Source organism: Siphateles boraxobius, unplaced genomic scaffold (genome assembly GCF_051911475.1).
Source record: "Siphateles boraxobius isolate OS27281-9 unplaced genomic scaffold, OSU_SipBor_1 120, whole genome shotgun sequence".
Taxonomy (NCBI): domain Eukaryota; kingdom Metazoa; phylum Chordata; class Actinopteri; order Cypriniformes; family Leuciscidae; genus Siphateles; species Siphateles boraxobius.
In genome coordinates, this window is record NW_027508723.1 from 3490407 (window position 1) to 3515178 (window position 24772).

Sequence of the window (24772 nt, forward strand, 5' to 3'; positions counted from 1 at the left end):
AACAAATAGAAAATTTGACAGATTTAAATTATAACTACAAAATATAATATTTCAATAAGAGTGCTGAATTAATATCAGTCATTTTTAAAGACCAAGGAGGAGCTATTGTTATGGTGAAATGTATTGTTATGGTCTCTGAAAAGGATTGAAGAATGTGCTCTAAAACTGGAGACTTCCTGGATTCCAGTGGGCATGAAAGCGCAGTGCATGGGATGACCCAACCAGTGGGCACTTTTAATGGCCAACAATGGAAACATACACGTTTAACATGAATTCGTCGGTCAGTGAAGGTTACACAGTCAGTTTAAAACATGCTTGTGCACTTTGCATGGGAAATTGTCGCTGTTAGCTTCGCGTTCGCTGGGTAAACGGTTGTTCATCGGCCTTCCGCGTTTTCCTGCGACTCTGCGCAGTGACGTGTCGCGTTGACGGCGGGTTCCGCGCTGTGGAGAAGCTGCGGGCTGAAGCGTGAGTGTGTGTGTGTGGAGCTCCGCCCTCCATGCGCACACCGCGGCCCGCCCAACGCCCGCTAACTCCCGATCCAACCCTGCCCGAGTCTGGGGGAATCCGACGGCCTGCCTGCCCGGGGAAAATCTGGAGGCCGCCCCGTGCGTTGATCTATGGTAAGGGCGCATGTTTTGGTGAATCAGACCGCGCGAGTTTTATCCCGCAAGCTCGTTGCACGCGCACGCTGGATTTATGCACTGAAATTGCACGTTTTGTTGCATTATGTTGCTGGAGACGCGAGGCCTCGGATTGGCCGCCGGGCCCCGGGCCTTACGCAGGCCGCACTCAGGCCTTGTTCACTGGGGGAGGGTTATTGTTTATAAATGCTCTTGCATGCACGCACAGGCGCGCGACACTAAACGCCCCTTTGTTTCAAAGCTGAGAGCGCGTGCTCGCATATGTGTAATATGTATGCGTGGGAATTAAACGCGCGGTGTATTATGGCTCAAAATGGCGGGGTTTCGTTTTCAGTGGAAGGGGGAAAATTATGGCCACAACAAGGCGCCATGTTTATGTCCGGTTTCAGGTGCTGAAATACGAGGAAGCCTTCGCTGCCTTTCTCCGCGCGCGGGGGGTGGGAAGCTTCGGCGCGCGCTGCTACATATTTTTTTTCTTTTTTTACAGTCTATGGCTGGTACACATTCTTCTCAAATTGCATGGAGCTTCATGGGTTTCCTCTCATGCATAAAGCTTTTGATGCATTTTGCGTTGTATTTATAATGCATTGCATCTTTTTTTATAACAAACCTAATGCACAACCATTTATTGGTGCTCATTTGTGTGTTGCATTAATTTCCAGTCACTCATCTTGTCGCAGTCATTTGCAAATTTAAGGGACATGCATGTCCATCAATAATCTGCTCATATATATTAGTAATGTTCGTAAGTCTGCCTGTTTTTCTGCCTCCTTATTAATCTTATTGCATGCATGCATGTCTGTCTGTGTCTATTCAAGTGTACATCCATTTCAAACCCATTGTATGTTTACAATATGACAACTAGTTCTTGAAGTCTTTCACATTGTTATGATCCCCTTGTCCAGAAAGCAGCTATGTTGGCTTCATTCTGTATTTGCTAATTTCTTCTTATGTAAATATAGCTGGTCATTTTGTGTTTGGTGATAAATGATTAATTGTATGTGTTGTTTGTTGTGTTAGTTGTGCCGTGGCCAATGAAGAATAAAGACGATGGATGAGGAGGTGACAAGGCTTGCTCTCCGCTCCCAGGAGCCGAAGATTATACTACACGGCTCAGGTAATAAACACACCAGACGTCTGTCCTTTCTCAGGTTATGATAGCTCAATGCTAATGTTGTATCATTCTCATTCTAGAGATCATTTGTTCACAGAAGAGAAAAATTATTAAGTTTTAATTTTGTATGAAAACAATTTGTAAACTTTTAGATGTACACTAGCATATCATCAATGGCATATGTGACAGGAATATGATGGCATGAATAATAAAAATGTAGAATTTTGTGTAATTAACTATAGTTTTAATAAAAAAATATTTTTTCATGTAATTAAAAATTATATATTTATAGTTAAAGATATACAATTATAAATATACTTTTATATTTGTAATATTTATATAATATTATATTTAATTATTTAAAATAAAAACATCAAATGCCACAACTCGCAATAAAAATATATTTAATAAATATTATTAAATTAATCTATAGCTTTTTTATAATAGATCATCATAATTAATAATAATAATATATTTTTAAATAGTTATATAGTAATATAATTATAATAGAAAATATATATTATGTATATAAATATATATTATAAATATTCATTTATATATATTAAATAATTACATATTATATATGTAGAAAAGCAGGTATAAAATGATAAATAATATATATTTTATGATAATATTATGATAATATAATTGTATATTATTATTTGTTATTATTACAAAAATGTATGTTACGTGGTTATTGTCATGTAATGTTTTTATTATTCAATTTAATTAAAATATCAAATTCAAAAATATATTTTTATAAAATATAAGAAATATATTTATGCTTATAGTTTATTACATATGATTTACTTCTTTATTTTTTGGGAAATCTAGGAACCAGTGGTTAACCATTATGAATTGTGGTCTAGTGATCAAACTACTTTGACTCAGCCAGCAGTAGTTTTGGCAAGCACTAAGGGCACGTGTGTGTGTGTGTGTGTGTGTGTGTGTTGCAGGCGAGGGAGGTGCTGGAGACGAGGAGTATGTGGTGGAGCTGCAGGAGACAGTGCTGGTGTCTGAGGTGGAGGGGGAGGGGGGTTCGGTTCAGGGCTTCTCCTCCGACGAGCTCGTCATCCAGGACGCCGTCGAGGACGTGGTTGCCGAGTATGTGCACTGCGATGATGACGAGGGCGTTGCCGTGGAGACCTGTGTGATGTCACTGGAGGAAGAGGAGGAGGATGGTGTTGCCATGGCAGAGATGACTGAGGATGTTTTGGTGGCGGAGGGGAGAGAGCAGGACGGCCTGGACCCCGAACACGACTCGGACAGCTGTGGAGACTACCTGATGATCTCATGTAATTCACTCTCTTTCTTTCTTTCTTTCTTTCTTTCTTTCTTTCTTTCATTCTTTCATTCGTTCATAACACGACTCGGACAGCTGTGGAGACTACCTGATGATCTCATGTAATTCACTCTCTTTCTTTCTTTCTTTCTTTCATTCTTTCATTCGTTCATAACCAGGGTTCCCGCGGATCCTTAAAAAATCTTAAAAAGTCTTAAATTAGATTTTTAAAATTTAAGGCCATAAAAAGTCTTATAAAGTCTTATTTTTACTTATGAAAGGTCTTAAATTTTAGATGACACTTCGACTTAGACATATCTAAATGTTTTCCAAATTAAAACTATCTAATTAGCGTAGTATTATTTTATATTATTCTATCTTTGTGGATTTGCTTGTTCACGTGACAATCGCATCACATTCGCGGCCGGCAGAATAACGTAGTAGTTAAATTAATAGTTAAATATTAATAGTTAAATTAAAAATAAATTAACATTGTGAGTTACTTTTTTGACACCATATTGACAATATTATTTGTTTTCACTTTATTTCGCTGACGAGAATTTCAAAATGAAACCGTAGCAGAGTCTAATGCAACAGACACCGATGATTTCTTGACTGAAATCCACGTTTTAAACGAGTCATTTTAACGATTCAATGAACAATCACTTGTTTCTTTCCCGAATGAATCAGCCGTTTGAACAAATCGGTTGAATGAATGAATGACTCCCTCAACTCGCTTACGGTATTAAGACAGTGACTTGCTGCCGCCTACTGGCGGTTTTAGTTTCATATTTAAAGTACCCTTTAATTAAAACGTTAAAATTAGAAATCATTTCATATTTAAATATTGAATATGGATTTTTTTTTTAAAACTATCTCATAGCTTTATTTATGCAATTGTAAATGGAGTGTAAATATTAATGCCTCTTCTGATGGTGCTTTTGTGTCACCTCTGAACTACAAAGATGGATTTTGATTGAATGATTTAATTTGACTGGTAACGGTGGTACTGTATAATTATTGTGTAATTAAGTATTATTGTATAAATAAGTATAATTACTGTATAATTTAATTTGAATAATTTGAATGTTAGTATTTGACATAAAAGGTGATGCAGAACTCTAAATAAGTTTAGAAAAAATGTCCATATATAGGTGAAAATGCCCCTGGAAATCAATTTAAGGTGGCAAATATTGCACGTTAATTAATCATTTCTGTCACTGCTGTGAACTGACCACTGCATAGAATATGAAAAATATGAATATCTTCGTGAGTCTGCTGTCAACAACAGGCCTAAACCAGCCATTGCACCAGCACAAAAACACAATCAGTAAAATATCATCTAATTATTATCAACAAAACGTTTAAAATATCGAGATATATTTTTGTCAATATTGCACACCCCTAATGTACGGTCTTAATTTTGATTTCTTCAAGTCTTAAAAAGGTCTTAAAAAGCCTTAAATTTGACTTTAAAAAGTGTGCAGGAACCCTGATAACACGACTCGGACAGCTGTGGAGACTACCTGATGATCTCCTGTAATTCACTCTCTTTCATTCTTTCGTTCATTCGTTCATAACACGACTCGGACAGCTGTGGAGACTACCTGATGATCTCCTGTAATTCACTCTCTTTCATTCATTCATTCATTCGTTCATAACACGACTCGGACAGCTGTGGAGAATACCTGATGATCTCCTGTAATTCACTCTCTTTCTTTCGTTCATTCGTTCAAAACACGACTCGGACAGCTGTGGAGAATACCTGATGATCTCCTGTAACTCACTCTCTTTCATTCTTTCGTTCATTCGTTCATAACACGACTCGGACAGCTGTGGAGAATACCTGATGATCTCCTGTAATTCACTCTCTTTCTTTCGTTCATTCGTTCAAAACACGACTCGGACAGCTGTGGAGAATACCTGATGATCTCCTGTAACTCACTCTCTTTCATTCATTCATTCATTCGTTCATAACACGACTCGGACAGCTGTGGAGACTACCTGATGATCTCCTGTAATTCACTCTCTTTCTTTCGTTCATTCGTTCAAAACACGACTCGGACAGCTGTGGAGAATACCTGATGATCTCCTGTAACTCACTCTCTTTCATTCTTTCGTTCATTCGTTCATAACACGACTCGGACAGCTGTGGAGACTACCTGATGATCTCCTGTAACTCACTCTCTTTCATTCTTTCATTCATTCGTTCATATCACGACTCGGACAGCTGTGGAGACTACCTGATGATCTCCTGTAACTCACTCTCTTTCATTCTTTCGTTCATTCGTTCATAACACGACTCGGACAGCTGTGGAGACTACCTGATGATCTCCTGTAATTCACTCTCTTTCATTCTTTCGTTCATTCGTTCATAACACGACTCGGACAGCTGTGGAGAATACCTGATGATCTCCTGTAATTCACTCTTTTTCATTCTTTCATTCATTCGTTCATATCACGACTCGGACAGCTGTGGAGAATACCTGATGATCTCCTGTAACTCACTCTCTTTCATTCTTTCGTTCATTCGTTCATAACACGACTCGGACAGCTGTGGAGAATACCTGATGATCTCCTGTAATTCACTCTCTTTCTTTCGTTCATTCGTTCAAAACACGACTCGGACAGCTGTGGAGAATACCTGATGATCTCCTGTAACTCACTCTCTTTCATTCATTCATTCATTCGTTCATAACACGACTCGGACAGCTGTGGAGAATACCTGATGATCTCCTGTAACTCACTCTCTTTCATTCTTTCGTTCATTCGTTCATAACACAACTCGGACAGCTGTGGAGAATACCTGATGATCTCCTGTAATTCACTCTTTTTCATTCTTTCATTCATTCGTTCATATCACGACTCGGACAGCTGTGGAGACTACCTGATGATCTCCTGTAACTCACTCTCTTTCATTCTTTCATTCATTCGTTCATCCATCCGTTCATTCATTTTGTTGGTTCATTCATTCATTCATTCACTCACTTAGTTGTCAGTTTATTTGTCAGTTTTCAGTTTTTTGTTAATTCCTTCATTTATTTGTTAATTTGTTTCTAATTCATTTATTCTATTGGTTAACTAGTTCATTCACTAATTTGTTCGTGCACTCAGTAAGTGTCCAGTTTATTTGTCGTTGTTTGTTTATTCAAACAGTTCTTTTGTTTGTTCATTCATTCATTCATTTGTTTCTAATTAATTTATTCTATTGGTTAACTAGTAAATTTGCTCATTTGTTCGTTCACTCGCTTAGTTGCTTGTCTATATGTTGGTGTTCATTTATTCAGTCAGTTTTTTTGTTCGTTTGTTCATTTTATTTGTTTATTTGTCTATAATTCATTTCATTGGTTAACTAGTTAATTTGATCATTTATTTGTTCACTCACTAAGATGCCAGTTTAGTTGTTGTTGTACATTTATTTATTCAGTCGGTTTTTTGTTTGTTCATTCATTTAGTCTATTGGTTAACTAGTTAATTTGCTTACCTGAGAGTTTATTTGCTGTTCATTTCAGTCAGTTGTTTGTTTGTTCAGATCAGATCTTTTTGGACTCATTTCCCTCCATTGGTTTTTCTGTCATAAAATCAGAATCAGAAAGAGCTTTATTGCCAAGTGTGCTTGCACACACAAGGAATTTGTTTTGGTACTGAGGCTTCCAGTAGACATATACAAATACAAATACAACAAGAAACCTAATACTACAAATTATAAGAATAAAAAATAAAAATATACGAGAATAAAAGTATCACAGTTGGGTTTAGTCAGAATAGACATTTTCAGATGTACAGATTATGAACATATTTACAGTGTTTTGAATATTATAAAAAAATAAATCTACATATAAGTAGATTTAAAGTAATGATCTGTTCATAATGTTGGTCTTTCTTCCTTCCTGTAGTGGACGACGCTGGTAAGATGGTGTCTGGAGACGGAGAGGAGGTGACTGTTGAGGGGGCGATAGATGACCAGGAGGTGGAGAAAGATGAGGACGGACAGGAAGTCATTAAAGTTTACATCTTTAAAGCAGACTCGGGAGAGGACGACCTTGGTGAGTCAAGTGTCTACAAGAGATTGAGCCAGTATTACTTTTGTATTATTTATATACTATTATAGTAATATTATAGCTAATATTTTGAATTGGCATTTATTTTTATTTTTTAAATGTCCTTTTTTGTATTTTTTAAATTTTCAATGTTTATTTTTTTTTTAATTTTTATTCTTTTTAAAAGCAGATTAAAAAGTTTTATTAATTTTATGTGCTATTGTCATATTTATAAATTTTTGTTCTTTAATATTTCCATTTAGCTTTAATTGATTAGTCATTGTAGTACTTCATTGTGTACTTCATTTGACGGAACAGCCATCAATGGTTAGACAGTATTCTCGGTTAATGCGTCCAGAGGTTTTTTGTCCAATAATTAGTAGGAAATTAATATTCATCTAAATTTATATATCAAGTATGCATTCCGTAAATTTTGTGAATTGGTTTGTTTCGTCAGGGCGCAAAAAATATAGAGATGAGTATCATCAGTGTAACAGTGAAAACTAATGCCATGCTTCCTAATGATATCTCCCAAGGGTAGCATGTGCAGGATGAAAAGCAACGGCCCTAGTACTGAGCCTTGCTGTACTCCATACTGAACTTGTGATCGATATGACACCTCTTCATTTACTGTTACAAATTGATAACGGTCAGATAAGTATGATTTGAACCATGTCAATGCAATTCACCTAATGCCAATTTAATTTGAGTCTATTCAAAAGAATGCTGCGGTTTATAGTATCAAATGCAGGACTAAGATCCAGTAACACTAATACAGAGATACAACCACGATCATACGATAAGAGCAAATCATTTGTAACTCTGAGCGCAGCTTTAGTACTATGAAACGGTCTAAATACTAGGGCTGTAACGATATGCAACCGAAATCGCGACACACCCCTTCCAACTCCCAGAGCTATCCTTCCCGTCCAGATCCAATTCTACCACATCTTTAAATTACTATTAGTATTATTTGAAGTTAACATTATAAAATACTTAGACCTACAACACAAAACTGTTGAGGATAAATTCTTTAACTTTATCTGTAACAGCCTTTTCACACCGCAAGCTTCAGCGGCGCATGTATTTTTTTTGGCGTGCATGTTAATCAATGAGTGCTTACACACCGGGAGCAGGAGCGTCGTGTGAGCAACCGTGAAGCGGGGGTTTCCGCGCCGAGTCTATTTTTACTGCGCTACTCGTGCTCAATTAAAGGGAAAGCACGCTTTTGATGGCCAAAATAAATATGATTTCACACAAAAAGTGCCCAAAATGCACTGAATAAACATATCTAGTGAGTTTTAACAAGAACTGGAGTAGGCAAACAAAAGAAAATGAAGACTCCAAAACAAATATTTATATAAGATTTACCTGTAGGTTTTTCAAACGTTATTTAATAAAAATATTTTTTTCCCACCTCAAAATATATTTTTCTCTCCTCCAACAGCCCTTGAATGGACAAATTCACACAAAAAGTATGTCAACATGTCCGTCTTGATGAGTATCCTAGCAGACGAATACTGTTATGCCTTAGGTGAACTTATACGGTCAAAAAAGACAACTCACAGTATCAGCGTAGGCCTACTGAATCAGCTCTGAATTGAATAGCTTTTGTAACTTTAATAAGGATTAATCTTTAATTTACACAGTCAAATATGCAATGTTATTTTACATTTGATTATTTTATTCAATTTCTATACCTGAAAACTAATGTTAGACCCACCTGAAAAGCATATTTTATTTTATTAGTATCTTTGCTCTATTGTATTTATTTGTGCTTTTGCTTGTGGTTAGATTATTTGTTCTTATTTTATTTATTTTATTTGACAGTAGTTTTTTTTTACCTTAACATAGCACATACCCGAAACCGTGAACCTAAAACTGTTACAAACCGAACCGTGAGTTTTTTGAACTCATTAATAATATTTCATTAATTTTTCATTAATAATATTAGAAGAGTGTCTATGATTTCTGGAAGCATCTCTTTCAGTAGCTTAGCTTGGGTCTAACATACTGTGCATGTTGTTGATTTTGATGCTTTAACAAGTTTAACAAGAAAATTCTTCCTCTTCTATTGCGAAGATATAATGGAATTTTCCCTCAGGGGGTCTATAGCACGGCCTCTGATGTAGTAGACGGTTGCATGGTTATAATTTTGTCATCTGATAGTATCAAACTTGCAAGTAAAGACATTCATAAAGTAAACCTGCTGTTCTGTTTGGAAAAGTCCTAACCCAGATCTACCAGTTTTTTGTTTAGGCCTTTCTGTATGTATGCAGTAACACTGTCCTTCCACGAAATGCAAAATACCTCTAGTTTTGTTTTCTTGCAGCTGCGCTACATTTTTTTTTCAGGCTGTTCCCTTGAGGGTGCGAGTGTGTTTGTTATACCACGGCATCTGACTGTTTTCCTTCTTCTTTAAGAATCTTCTTTAAGAAGGAGTCATTAGTTTCTGTTGTGACATTGAGTTCTTCTAAGCTATCTGGGATGCCGAGGGCTAGAAACTGATCAGGAAGATTATTTATAAAGCAATCTTTAGTGGTAGAAGTGATAGTTCTACCATATTTGTTTCAATTCAAGTCACCTTTATTTATATAGCGCTTTTTACAATACAAATTGTTTCAAAGCAGCTTTACAGAGATAACAGGAAAATAATGTTGTAATAATGTTGTCAAATATAAAATTAAATGTCCCCAACTAAGCAAGCCAAAAGCCAATGGTGACAAAGGCGAAAAAGGTGACAGTGGCAAGGAATCAAAACTCCCATCAGTGACAGAATGGAGAAAAAAAACCTTGGGAAAATCCAGACTCAGTCGGGGGGCAGTTCTCCTCTGGCCAAAGAACAAACAGTGTATGATTATGATTCAGGCAGCATTACAGGTCAAAGGTCAGATTGGTTCGGAACATTATATTATGCAGTCATCACGCTGGTATGGAGGCGAGTTGGTTCGGGATCAGTGCCGATGGCTGTCGTGTCGATGAGGCCTTCAGAGGGGAGAGTCTAGTTGATCTGACACAAGTGCTGACACTTCAGGGATGTTTTGTGGTTCGTGTCCAGGCACAAGTGCACCATCTGATCTGGATACGGCCCAGGTCTGGCTGATTACAGTTAACCTCGGAATAAACAGAAAGACTAAAATTAGAGTAGATGCCATTCTTTTTATGATGTAGCGAGTACATCAGGTGTTATAGGAAGTGTTCCCGGTTCCGGCTGACCTAATTTTTGCAGCCGAATAATCATTTAACTGATTTGAATAATAGGAAGGTATAGTGTTCTATGTGTATGACAGGTTGAAGAGATGTGTTTTATTCTAGATTTAAACTGACAGACTGTGTCTGCTTCCCGGACAATGTTAGGAAGATTGTTCCAGAGTTTTGGTGCTAAATAGGAAAAGGATCTACCGCCAGCAGTCGATTTTGATATTCTAGGTATTATCAACTGGCCAGAATTTTGAGATCGCAATAGATGTGAAGGAGTATAATGCGTTAACAGCTCGCTCAAGTGCTGGGGAGCTAAACCATTTAGTGCTTCGTATAAATTTTTAAATATCGCTGATTACTTGCAATGTTTAATAGGGAGCCAATTCAGTTTTGACAGAACCGGGAGTTGATTTCACAGCCTTGGATAAATGAAGTTTACACAAGACTAGATAATGATCTGAGATGTCATCGCTCTGCTGCAGAGTTTCAAGACATAACATTGCTTCCATCATGTGACAATATTAGATCTAAAGTATGATTACGACAATGAGTGGGTCTTGACACGTGTTGTCTAATGCCAATAGAGTTTAGAATGTCTGTAAATGCCAATCCCAATGCATCTTTTTCATTCTCTACATGGATATTAAAATCACCAACTATTAAGACTTTATCTGGAACAAGTACTAATTCAGATAGAAAATCAGCTAATTCTTTTGATAAGAATGGCCTGTATACAGTAGCCAGCACATTGTAGTTACATTGCTATCATTACCTTAAAAAACAAACAAAAAAACATTTACATTAAAATCTGTATTTTATTCACCGTCAGAGGTCGCATTTTCAAAACAATAACAGACGAAGCTTGATGACGCTATGAAGGAGAGTGGAACGATAGGAGATGTCGTTTTCACTACGAAGAGATGTGTGGAATTCACGAATCATATAAATTATATATCAGCTAATAAATTAGTTTTTGTATTACCTGAACGTTTGATCACACTATTTTATGTCATCGTAATGAATTAGCTGCAAGGAACGTGAAATGTAATGCTATATTAGCCTGTTACTTATTTGGTGGGTTAATGCTGCGCAGTTTTACACTAAAAACAATCGTACTAAAAGTACATTTGAACAAACCCACAGTATTTGCAAGTAGGCTAATGGCTAAATATTTTTGTGCAACACAACTGTATTTAATTTCACTGCCATAGACTTGGTCACCAGACTTGATAAAAAGGGTTACTGAAGTACAAACAAAATGCAATATAACTGTATGTGTACAATAAATAATATATATTTGCCTAGCTGTCTATTAAAACGCATGCGAGAGCGGATTCTCTGTGGACAGATCAGTGCAAGTTTGTCGCGAAACTCTAGCGCGGATATTGCATAATTGATATGCGACAATGACAAGGGACGAGCCATTATTTAAAGTAGCAGTGTGTAATTTTTAGCGGCATCTAGTGGTGAGATTTGCGAATTGCAAACAGCAAGTCACTCGCGGCCTATCCCTCGGTTTTCAAACTCGAATGAGAAGCTACGGTGGCCGACGTAAGACAAAAGATGTCGTCGTCTGAGTCTGAGTCAGCAGCAGAGAGTAGTAAGTCAAGCAATGAGGTTTCTTTAGCGCTGTTTGTTCGCTTTCGGCTACGGTAGACACATGACGTCACAATATGTCGACCTTCATAGAAGGGGATTCCCGCGCCTATGTAGATATAAATGTCTCATTCTAAGGTAATAAAAACATAACGGCTCATTGAGTAAGGTCTTTATACACCACTGAAAACATAGTTATGGATCTTATATTGCATTTCTGTCAATAGATCATAAGAAATATCACACATTGCACCTTTAAAACTGGAATTTCTCTGGATTTACAAATCCTTGGGAACTTTTGGGATAATGTAATTACACAACTCCATGAAATATATCCCACTGTGCAAGTGGTTTTTGAATATTTAATTACAAAAATCTTACATATTGTACCATTAATTAAAATAATGTTAAATAAAATGATATAGAAACTATAATTTATTATAATTTATTCCATTTAAGATTTTTGTCTATTATTTGTATTTTATTTGATTTCCACTTTACTTAAATTATGGAAAATGATTATTCATTATTCATATGAAACCTGCAGTTCAATAAGAAGCTGATGTGGGGATGTTTTTCAGGGAGCTCAGAGTTTCTTCTATGGTTTGGACCGAAATCCAAACTGAAACTGCAGATTCATTGTTCTGGTGGACATGCTGGGTCTTTCTTGGGCATTAGCCACAGCTTCACTTGTGATCCAATTATGATATGCATCATGATCATGAAAATTTGTATGGTATTGTGAGGTTGTTGTTGGGACCCATCCAGACATTTTTCATTTTTGCCACTAAAAATGTTGCCAGGGCAAGTAAAGTCCATGCTGAGTTCAAAATCGTCCCATATATCTTCATTCACTATTCCCTCCATTACTCCACTAATATAGTCCACTTGAAGGAATGAATGAAGGGCTTCCGCTTTTGCATAGTTTGTGTTTGCTGTTTAATAATAATTTAAAAATGTATCAAACTGGCGGCTCCAGTAGTAATGAAAAGATTTATCTTAAACTCTTTCATTGACACCAGCATTTATAAACCTTAATAAAACAATCCAATAATCAATTAATTAGGTATTTATTCCTGCATGATATTACTCTGTAGCCACATTGGAATAGCGTTTTGGAAAATGTATAAAAATCAGTTGTACACTCATTATTGCAGTGCATTTTGGGATTGAATGAGTGCACTCGATAACGTGCACTATGGTTTCAGACACCACTACAAATAGTGCCCTATTTAAGGGTATAGGGGGAGATTACGGACACAGCCATAGTGATGCACATTTCAGCAATCGGAAAATATACGTCCGGAACATCAAAAAGCTGAAATAAGTTTGGAGGGCTGACTGAAACATTGGGTGATGTTCAATTACCCCAATGAAAACATACGTTTTGGTAAACACAGTGCATCCATAAAAAGCCCTTATATGTGTTCTGTGTCATTTTAATAACACCAGATAGGCGAGTAATTGTGATGCTTGATTTGTGTGCAGGAGAGACGGTGGACCTCAGTGAGAATGAGGCCGTCGCTCTGGCTGAGCCTGTGATTCGTCCGCTGAGAGAGAAGATGGTCTACATGTCTGTGGGAGACGGTCATCATACACAGACTGATGGTGAGAGACGCATCTGTGACGTTTACAGTATGCAGCAAGACTGGGCGGTACGACTGTATATACAATGCACCAGTAGAAATGTGGCATCAGGTCTGACTTTTATACCGAGGCAGATATAATTGCAAGCATTAAGCTCAACACAAAGTTTTGTTGTTTATGGTTGTTGAGCAAAATCATTTCTTAGCATGTTAATATAACAATAAATGGACATGCTTACAACAGGCTATTTTACTAGTTTTTCATGTCTTATTTAGTTCTTATTTTCATTTCAGTTTTAGTCATTTTAGTAATTCAACAAACTAAAACAAAAAACAAAAATTGCCTAGAGAAATAACTTACATAAAAAAAAATAAAAAAAAATCCCAGTTAACATTATTTCAGTATTTCTTTCACTGGATTATCCAAACATAGGCATGATTATTTAATAAAATATCATATTAAATAAAATAGCTTTTAATACAAAATTGTAAGAACTTACATTTCCAGCATAAATAACTGTATTGTGATGTATAGCATTATTGATATAAAGTTATTCACACTGTGATTTAAGGTTTTAGTTATGCCGCCCGTCTCTCTTCATAACACGTTTGCTTGGTATTGTCTGCAAAAGCTCAAATGGCCTCTTAGTTTCTCGTTCTTTCTGTTCTGCAAATGTCAAATGATGTAACTTTCTGGGAACTTGTCGAACCAGTTATCATTGTCCCAAACGTACTCATGTTTGATTCACTAAGCTGCAAATTCAATATGTTTTCAAAGAGGAAACTTTGATTTGTAGGGTTGAATTGGCATGAAACATGCTACTTATGTGGATGTTGTCATTGCCAACATTATGATTTAATTTTCGACACTGTAATTGAATATTTCGGTGTGTTTTTGTTTGGTTCTGTGGGTCTGAGCATCAGCTTGACGTGTTGTGTGTGTGTGTGTGTGTGTGTGTGTGTGTGTGCAGGAGGCTCTAAGCTCTCGGACGAGGTGTACATGGAGGTGGTGGTAGGAGGCGAGGAGCCGGTTCCTCATGACAGGCCGTATGATGGCACGGCTCTGAGCAAGGACTTCATGCCCGTTGCGTGGGCAGCTGCATACGGTCAGGACACTCGAAGCGCTTCCTCATTTCACTGACACTACAAACCCAGATCATGTAGTAAAACGGGAACGGGAAACAACACAATGCATGCACACAGATTATGAAATGTATTGACTCATGATTTGTTTCATTTTCAATTTGATTCATTTGAATATATATATCAGGTACAGTACATGTCAATTTTTCTCTACGGAAAATAATCTCAACTAATGCTGTAAACTATACAGGGAACTCTGTCATTTGGTATAACTCTATAATATTAAAGTTTAAAATGAACAACTCAAAAATCCAAACTACCGAATTCAATTGCCATTTATTTTTAGATATAATAATTAACACTCAAATAAAAACTGGTTTGTATACAAACATTTAAATTGCTTATTTACAACATATATGTGTTTATAAAGTCTTTATTATAAGAACTTTTTTATGATATAATTGTTTCTACTCCAGTAAATTTTTTAAATAGAAAAAATTAAACATTGGCTGTCACGATGGATTTATTCAAACATACATTAAATAAAGAAGACATTAAACAGGTTAAGTTTAACACCACATTAAAGAACGTCAAAACTAAAATGTAATTTATTGTTTGAATTTCATAATAAAACCACCGGAATTTGAAAAAGTACATTTTTCGATTTATTGGATGGCAGAAGCAACAAAAAATGTTTAGAGAATCTTTGTTCGCGCATCAGCTGAAAACGAATAAAATAAAAGATTGATTCTTGAAATATCAATTAATCGAAATGAGAATCAATTAAATTGAAATTGATATTGTCAACCCAGCAGTAATGAAATGTCAAAATACCCTTTTGTATATATGTGCTGGACAAACACTAGAAACCAGGGGCTGTTTCTTCATAAGGGCGATTGGGCGACGCACCACCAAAGTGTGAAAGGAACTTTTTCAATCACATTCACAATCTCATTCAACCACAGAGTTCCGCTAGCCGTCACTGTGCCTCTGGATATAGTCCAATCAGCATCATGTCACGTTCTGTGGAGAACCGCCTCTTTGTGGCCGATTTCACTCTGGCTGAGAATCGCCCACAGTGTTCCCATAGACTTACATTCAAAGATGAAGCGATCTGATTCAAAGATTCGAACTGCAGGCACTGCCATGCATTCTCTATGGGTTCCGGGAGGGCTCGCACTAACGTGTTTACGTCATCATACGTATCCTTAACTTGTGCAGCGATTGGTGGGAACAAACATACACTATTAAAAATCTTTAAGATTAAGTGACAAATAATATTTGAAAACAATTTTGAATTTGAACAACAAGAAAAAATGAAACACTACTTTAATATCTTTATCAAATGTGATTTAAAAATTAAAAATAAAAAAGAGAACGAGAGCGAGAGAGACTGTTGGGACATCTCGCGAGTTGAGGCCAGTTGAACTTGAACAACGTCATGGCGAACGCAGTTAATTCTATCGTGTCATTAAAAGAAATACCATTGAGCCGTCTTAGTAATCAGGACCAGAGCTCATTTCAGGAGCAGGATCAAGTAACAAGTTAGCAACAGGAACAACAAGATCTAGGAGGGCCTTGGGAGAAGAAAGACAAACAGAGGAGGTATTTATTGCTGACCATTTAAATACTCGAGTGTTGGAAAATCTCACTTTGTTTTTTCAGTTTAGGAAAGGATGGTAGCAGTCTTTTTTAATCCTAGCATTGTACTTTGAAATTTGTACATTCCATTCGAACACCAACACAATCTTTATCCTACACGTCAACTATTCAATCAACCATATTTTGTCGCCACCTAGTGGAATCTGAGTGGATTGAAAATGCATTTACTTTTGTCAATCTCCATTTGAGCTTGAATTTAGGTAAAATGTTAATTAACACACACACACACAAATCATCGCTGTCGGGTGGAAGCCTTGTATGTCCAAAACTGTTACTTTTCAGGAAACGAAAGACTGATATGAGCATTTAGAAGGACAATAACGTTGTGATCTTGCATTCATTAGGATGTTTCTTCTAGTCATAAATCATTCTTGAATATGCTGATTTGTCTGTCATAAGCAGGTGCGGATGAGGGCTGTGAGAACCGTAACGGTGCAGCGAGCGCGTTACTACACATCGACGAGTCGGATGCACTGGACAAACTCAACCGGCAACACGGCAAGAAGAGGCGAGCCGAACCCCGACAGGTCCAAACAGGTATTAGCTCACTCTCATCTGCCACTCACTGTTAAAGGAGTGGTTCACTTCAGAATTCAAATATCCTGATCATTTACTCGCCCTCATGTCATCCAAGATGTTCAAGTCTTTATTTGTTCAGTCGAAAAGAAATTAAGGTTTTTGAGGAAAACATTCCAGGATTTTTCTCCATATAGTGACTTCAATGGGATCCAACGGTTTAAAGGTCCAAATGTCAGTTTCAGTGCAGCTTCAAAGTTTCTACAGGATCTCAGCCGAGGAATAAGAGTTCATATCTAGACAAACCATCGGCCATTAAAAAAATTAAATAAATATAATATACTTTTTAACCACAAATGCTCGTCTTGCACATTTTCACACATTATGTGATCACGTTTAAAGGTCACGCGTGTTCCTGTTCAAAAATGTAGAGTTGGGCGAAAAACTCCATCTCATTTTCTCCTCCAACTTTAAAATCATCCTGTATTACCTTTTATTTTATTTTACTGTAAATGGCGTTTGACTTAGTCTTTGCACGTTTACTTTGTAAACACTAGGTCGGTACTTCCGCCTACGTCACGCGTGACCTTTCAACGTGATTACGTAATGCGTTGCGCATCACAGCTAGTGGAAGACAAGCATTTGTGGTTAAAAAGTATATAAATGTTTTTTTTTTAAGAAAATGAGCGATGGTTTGTCTAGATAAGACTCTTATTCCTCGGCTGGGATCGTGTAGAGCATTTAAAGCTGCACTGAAACTGCAATTTGGACTTTCAACCCTCATTGAAGTCCACTATATGGTTAAAAATCTAAGCTTTTTAGTTGTTATGATTTAGGGCAGCCAAATTAAAATTTGAATTTTGAATATTAGTCAGATGTAAAATAAAAATCCACATTCATATGAAAACACGGTGCATTTGAACTTGAGCTGTGCATTAGGCAGCCTTATCAAAGGTGCTCGAGATGCGATGATGTTGCAAGTCAATGTTGTGTTTTAATGTTTTTCTTTGCCTATCCAGTTGAACCCATTAGATGTGGCGCTGGTGCGTTGTTCATTCAAAACATTGCAGAAATAATGAAGCTCAATGCAGAGAAGATCTTGGTTACGTCAAAACCAGAACTAAGCCGTTCACACAGAACACATTTTCTGCACCACTTTTCCATTGTTTTCTTTGTAAACAAGTGCTAGATCAGCGCTTTGGCTTTTTGTATTAAAATGTGCTGTTTTGTTCATAATTGTTTATGCAGTTTAGTTAATTATATGATTTATAACCATTAGCTTAAATGCTATGCACTTTTTACAGACAGCCATATTATTTAATTGCTTTAAATAAACAATTTCATGTGGTTCATTAATATTTTGTTTATTGCGCCCTCTTGTGGCCTCAGGAGATTAGCCAAAAGCTTTTTTTCCCCTAACTGAAATATTGCCAATATTCAAGTCAAATTTTAATTTAAAAGGCATAATATTAGTAAAAAAAAAGTTTTTCAGCCTGTTTGACAGCCCTATGATTCTGATTAGTAGTCAACAGATTGTTTAGTGTCTGATCATTAAAGATGATTTAATGGTAGAGAATAAGAATTCTCTATTCATTTAATAAAGTTCATTTGAATGTTTACTTAAAATGTACACTAAACATTGATAAGGTTTTATATATTGTACTGTGGGACCATTTATATTTATCTAGTGAGATTAAAATGATGGTGAAAAAAACTAAAAGAAATGTGACCAGTCATAGCAGAAATAAACATTTTGCCTTTGTAAAAATATATGAATTTTTACCTTGATGTTGAAAAAATAAGACCATTTCTAACTAACATGTTTTCAAAGGGTTTCAAAAGGTTTCTGGTGGAATTAAAGAAATAAAGTAAATGATTGCCATCATTAATTTGTATGTTGTATTTAGTGTTATTTTACTACTATTTATTTATATATTCAATTTTCATATGTGGTTTGTCTTTTTTTAATATTTTTTTTATAACTGTTTAATTAATTAATTTATGTGTGTTTTTATTTATTTCCAGCTTCCAGTTAGTAATTTTAGTTCTTCAACTTAAATGCATTTCAGTTAAGTGCCAAGGCAACAACTTTGTTCAGTTTGTTTTTCATCTAATGCATATATCAATGAGCTCATTGTTTCTGCCTTAAATTCTTACATTGTTTAAATGAATAGATTTTTAGCTAACTAATATGTACATTTCGAAAATACATAACTTAGACAGTTACCTCTGATAACACATCGCTCAGTGTGGACCATTTTCTGTGAAGCTGGTTTGAAACGATGTGTATTGTGAAAAGCGCTATACAAATAAATGTGATTGAATTGAATAGATTTTATTTCAAATTTATTTCAATTAACATAAATGCTTCTTTTAATAGTTTTAGTTCTATCTGCATAATATCAGCTATTGGCTACAAAACAGATTTTTCTTCATCCTCTCACTATCCGTATCTCTCATTCCTCCCCAGCGATCATCATCGGCCCGTACGGACAGCCTCTGACCGTCTACCCCTGCATGCTGTGCGGTAAGAAGTTCAAATCCCGCGGGTTCCTGAAACGACACACTCGCAACCACCACCAGGACGTGTTGAGTCGCAAAAAGTACCAGTGCACGGACTGCGAATTCACCACCAACAAAAAGGCCAGTCTGCACAACCACATGGAGGTCCACGCGCTCAGCAACAAAGCACCGTTCGAATGCGAGACCTGCGGTAAAGAGTTTCACCAGCAGGCGGCGCTGTTCTCACACCGTCTCCAGCACCACCACCGCGAACAGAAAACGCCCACGGCAATCGCATCGCCTTCACCTCCTGCCGCCACGGCAAAGACGCACAAATGCAAGTTTTGCGATTACGAGACTGCCGAGCAAGGGCTGCTCAATCGCCACCTGCTGGCCGTTCACAGTAAGAGCTTCCCGCACATATGCGTGGAATGCGGGAAAGGTTTCCGCCACCCGTCGGAGCTAAAAAAACACATGCGCACGCACACCGGTGAGAAGCCGTACTCGTGTGTGTACTGCGATTACAAATCCGCCGATTCGTCTAACCTAAAAACGCACGTGAAAACGAAGCACAGTCGGGAGCTTCCGTTTCGCTGCGAACGTTGCGGTCAAACGTTCGCCGAGGAGGACGAGCTGACGCAACATGCCACGACACACGAGGACGCTCGCGGACACCAGTGCAACCACTGCGACCATCGCAGCTCCAACTCTAGCGACCTGAAACGGCACGTCATTTCCGTGCACACTAAAGACTACCCGCACAAGTGCGCCATCTGCGGGAAAGGCTTCCACCGGCCGTCCGAGCTTAAGAAACACTCCGCGTCGCACAAAGCCAAGAAACTGCACCAGTGCCGCCACTGCAACTTTAAGATCGCTGATCCGTTCGTACTCAGCCGGCACATCTTATCCGTTCACACGAAGGAGCAACAGCAGCAACAACAAACGCCACAACAACCGACTCCGCCCACTTCAGAATCGTCGCCACCACAAGCCCCGCCCACAGAGAAGAGCGCCCCCAAGAGGACTATAGGGGCGGCGCAGTTAGCAGCGCCCTCGGTAAAGAAAGCCATTGGCTCTAAGGGTCCGCGGGAAAGGCGTGTGTATCAGTGTCAATATTGCGACTACAGCACGGGAGACGCGTCTGGCTTCAAAAGACACGTTATTTCCATCCATACTAAAGACTATCCTCACCGCTGTCAGTACTGCTCGAAGGGCTTCCGGAGGCCTTCGGAGAAAAACCAGCACATTATGAGACATCATAAAGACATGGTGCCGGGAGAATGAACACCTTCCTTTTCTTCCTCCGCTCACTTCCAGAAAGACACTAAACAACCATTGATTTGAAATCCCTCTTGCTAGCAAACTCTTACAAAGACCTCTCATGCATAGCAGCGCGCGTGTGTTGTCTGTATGCGAGAGCGTGCATATGAACATGCTTTATGCTTAATGATCACATGGTTTGCAGTCTTAAAGGAACAGTTCACCCTAAAATTTAAGGGGTCGTCATTCACTCGCCCTCATTTTGTTTAATACCTGTATGACTTTCTTTCTACCAAGGAATGTAAAAGGTTTTTTAAGTTAATTTAAAAAAAGAGAGAGAATATCCTGGTTAATCTTTTTTGCATTCTATATTCGCTTAATATTTAATTTAATACATTATTATGATAATGGTTTATATATAAATATTAAACTTCGGTAACACTTTACAATAAGGTTCATTAGTTAATGTATTAACTAACTTAAACTAACCATGATCAATACATTTGTTACTTTATTTGTTAATCTTTATTAATGTTAGTTAATAAACATACAGCTGTTCATTGTTCGTTCATGTTAGTTCACAGTGCATTAACTAATGTTGACAAGATTTTAATAAAGTGTTTGTAAATGTTGAAATTAACAAAGATTAATAAATTGTTTAAGTGCAATTAATTATCAGTTAATGCTATCTAACGTAGTTAATGTTAACTAATTAACCTTATTGTAAAGTGTTACCAATGTTTCTAATAAATGCTCTAAAAAGCACCATAATAATAGTCTTTATGACTTTATGCACTATATTCCAGATATAATACATTTTTGTGAGGACAACCCCACATTTAAGGTGTTATACACTGAAATTTTCCTCTCTTCTCTAGGGAATAAAACCGCACATGACATGAGGGTGAGTAAATAAGGACCTTTTAGTTTTGAGTGGACTATTCCTTTAACTTTAGACGTTTTATGTTTGGTTGTGTTAACAGATGAAACTAATATGTACATCCAGCCTCTGGGATCAGGTGCATATTCCTGAAGCATTTTTGAGTCTTGCGTTCACTCTGTCATCAAGCGCGTTGTAACTAAAATCCTCTGAGCACATAAACTCTCTGAAATGCTTTTTGAATATGGGACTATGTGATGGATTTCTCACTCAATCTTGCACTTTACTAGCATGTCCGTCTGCTTGATAGTTGTTTAAAAACGTGGGCGTTGACAGATGACACCAGGAAATGGTTTTAATGTTCATAAAAACGTTGGAAATTACCAGGCTGTTTTCCATAGGCACTAAAAACTCAGTCTTATTTTGCAATGTTAGTATGATCAGGACAGGGTAATGGAGAATGTGTGGTCTCTCAAAACTTTAATGATAGCAGGAAGCGTTTATCATGACTGATCTGTTGAAGAATCAAACAACTACATCTGTAACGACTAATATGTTTGAAAGGAATAGTTCACCCTGAAAGTGAAAAAGTCATTTACTCGCACATTCATATTTTTTCCCATTAAGCTGCTGTTTTCATTATAGTGACAAAGGGCAAGCTCATAAAAAGACCAAAAAACACCATAATAGTATTTCATATGGTCATACGATAAGTCAGTATTTGCTAAAAAATAATCAATGTGAATTAAAGGGACAGTTCACCTAAAAATGAAAATTGTCATCATTTACTCACCCTCAAGTTGTTCCAAACCTGCATTAAGTTTTTTCTTCTGTTGAACACAAAAGATGATATTTTGAAGAATGTTGGTGACAAAGTAGTTTCTGGTCCCCATTGACTTCCATAGTGTAGAAAAAATACAATGGAAGTCAATGGAGGGTTTTTGGGTTATTTATACAGAAATTAATGCAGGTTTGGAATAACTTGAGAGTGAGTAAATGGCAGAATTTTAGTTTTTGTGAACTATCCCTTCAACTTTTGCTCTGTTTCTTAGAAGTCAGAAGATTTGTAATATATATAACAACATAAAAGTCATATATACTTCTTTTATTGCTGTTTTGTCCGTATTGGAGCTTTTCAGCCACTTATATATATGAAAAGCAGACTTTTGGGCATTTTACTAAACATCTCTTTTGTGTTCCTTAGAAGAGAAAAGGTTTGAAAATACATGATGATAGAATTTTTCTTTAGGTGAACTATTCCTTTAAGGTTTATGCAGAACGAGTTGTCTACTGCTGCATTTCTTTTTAATTCAGTTTTAACTTGCTGGATCAAGTCCATTCACCTCCAGAACAAAGTTGTTCTAAACACAGTTCTCTGCCTTCACTTTCCTATCATTGTTGGTCATTTTGAGCGCACGGTAAACCCACGTCGGGACATTCATAGAATAGCACTATGAGACTGCAGCAATGCATTTTGGATATGTGAGACCAGATGCTCCCTCTTTCATTTTAAGAAAGCTTGAATTCTGTGGTAACAGAGGACCGATTTTAATCATGCAAGGGTAAATGTTTTCTCATGTTGTAAGTTGATTTAAATGCATTTCACTTGGATGTATGGGACCACAGAACTTACTAAACATGTTGACTAAGTAGGTAATTGACATGTCAAGAGCCCGCCTGGGTCATTTTTAACCCAACAATCAAGAGAGAGAAACAAAAACATAATGGTAGTATTTTTTTGTTCTACTTTTATGCTAATTTAAATACAAATCATTGTATTTCAGTAAGTTTGTTTAGATTACAGTAATGATATCATTGAAAAATTTATTGTAATCATGGGAATTAAATAAGAATTAAAAATAGCACCTGTTCATGTCGAAATAGTGTTTTCATTACTGTAAAATAAAATATAAAATTATTTTACTGCAATACAAGTCTTGGTATTTAAATTTTCACTACTGATATATAAAAGAAATAAAAATATGAGTAAAAATTATTTTCAGCGTTACAATCCAAAACTTAATGGTTCAAATAGATTCAAAATATAACTGATTATTTTAATCTCTTGTTTTTGGGGTGAAATTTGACTTGAGAATTTTGGTGTATTTTTTAAATTAAAAAAAAAATTTCAGTTTGCCAATCATGTCTTGCAAAAGCATTTTTGATGACCCTATTTGACAGTATCTGGCCAAGCGTTCCTCTCATCAGTGTACACAATGTGCAGTATGAGTTTTTATTTAAAAAGTCTAACTACAAAAAGATTAGAAATGATCATATTTCTGTGTGTATGATTGTGTGTTAGCAGAGTTTCCTGGTTTATTCTCAAAGCAATGCATCAGATATGTTTGCCGTTGCCAATCACCTCTCACCTTTAACCCTTCGAGTGACCGTTCAAAGTGATGATGCTGTTTGGCCGTGTTCATGTATACGGTCAATGCAAACACACACAGTATAGCCTCCTGATACCTACTAATTGTCTTAATAGTCGACGTCAGACCTCACTCAAGCTGGCATCCCCTACAGTTACCAAGACAAACTAAAAACTGGAATTGACAAGGCAAATCATGTTGGAAATGCTCTGTTTTGTGTTTGTATGTAACATTAATTGAATCAGTTTGGATCAAAAGTCCACTAACCTGTGATGGATGATGTCATACCCAGCTTTGCATGTGATTGGCTAGAGGTTTCTAAAGGATCTTAAAAAAGCCTCAGTTTGTGTCTGAACAGCACCATTAGTAATGAGGGCCACGCGTTCTTCTCGCTCAAACGATGCCATTGGTCGGGAAGGGAATCGGTCACTCTTCCTCTCCCTGTGATCATTTTTATACTGCAGATATTTATTTGGTCACTGTTTAAACTTTGTTGTATAGTTAAATGTAAGTAGGAATCTATGGGACTATAACTTATTGTTTTGTACACAGATCTGTAAAGAGAGAGTGTAGATGTAAACACTTTGGAAAGAGGCGTTCAGAACTTTGTGTTGTCATGGATGTATCTTCACATTTGTTTAAAAATGATTAAAAAAGGAAATAAAAGGCAAAGTATTTTCCTGCATTCTCTGTTTATTATGGAAGTGATGTTCAAGGTCTTTTTGTAAATGCTTCCAATTTACATTTATTCATGTGTCAGATGCTTTTAGCCAAAGCAATTTACTGTGAAATCCATAAGTTTTATTATTTATATCCATTAATATGAATACGGTACCAGTCAAATATTTTGGACACACCTTACTGAAATTGTTTCTCATAAAGAGACTGAGGAGCAAAAGAGCTGGACTCTAAACAACTTTGAAAAACAAAACATTATTTGTTCTTGTGTTTATTACATAATTTTCATACTTCCATGTGATTTAATCTTAGTATTTCGTTCAGATTGAACAAGTAGAGCCAGTATGGTCTTCCTTTTT

The 24772-nt window shown here is 36.7% G+C and overlaps 1 protein-coding gene across 4 annotated transcripts; it reads left to right on the plus strand.

The window, feature by feature from the left end:
• The first annotated feature begins 172 nt into the window (after positions 1–172).
• LOC143731395 (zinc finger Y-chromosomal protein 1) lies at positions 173–24420 on the plus strand. 4 transcript variants are annotated; one of them, XM_077222273.1, is made up of 8 exons: positions 173–623; positions 1665–1761; positions 2715–3053; positions 6937–7086; positions 13366–13485; positions 14435–14569; positions 16611–16745; positions 19195–24420. In XM_077222273.1, the coding sequence occupies exons 2-8, from the start codon at positions 1695–1697 to the stop codon at positions 20508–20510; spliced, it is 2262 nt and encodes a 753-aa protein (XP_077078388.1). In that variant the 5' UTR covers positions 173–623; positions 1665–1694; the 3' UTR covers positions 20511–24420. The 4 variants fall into 4 exon arrangements, with proteins under 4 accessions (XP_077078388.1, XP_077078399.1, XP_077078410.1 ...); XM_077222284.1 differs by lacking the exon at positions 173–623 and adding an exon at positions 1276–1385; XM_077222295.1 differs by lacking the exons at positions 173–623; positions 1665–1761; positions 2715–3053 and adding an exon at positions 3127–3162.
• Positions 24421–24772: the final 352 nt, after the last annotated feature.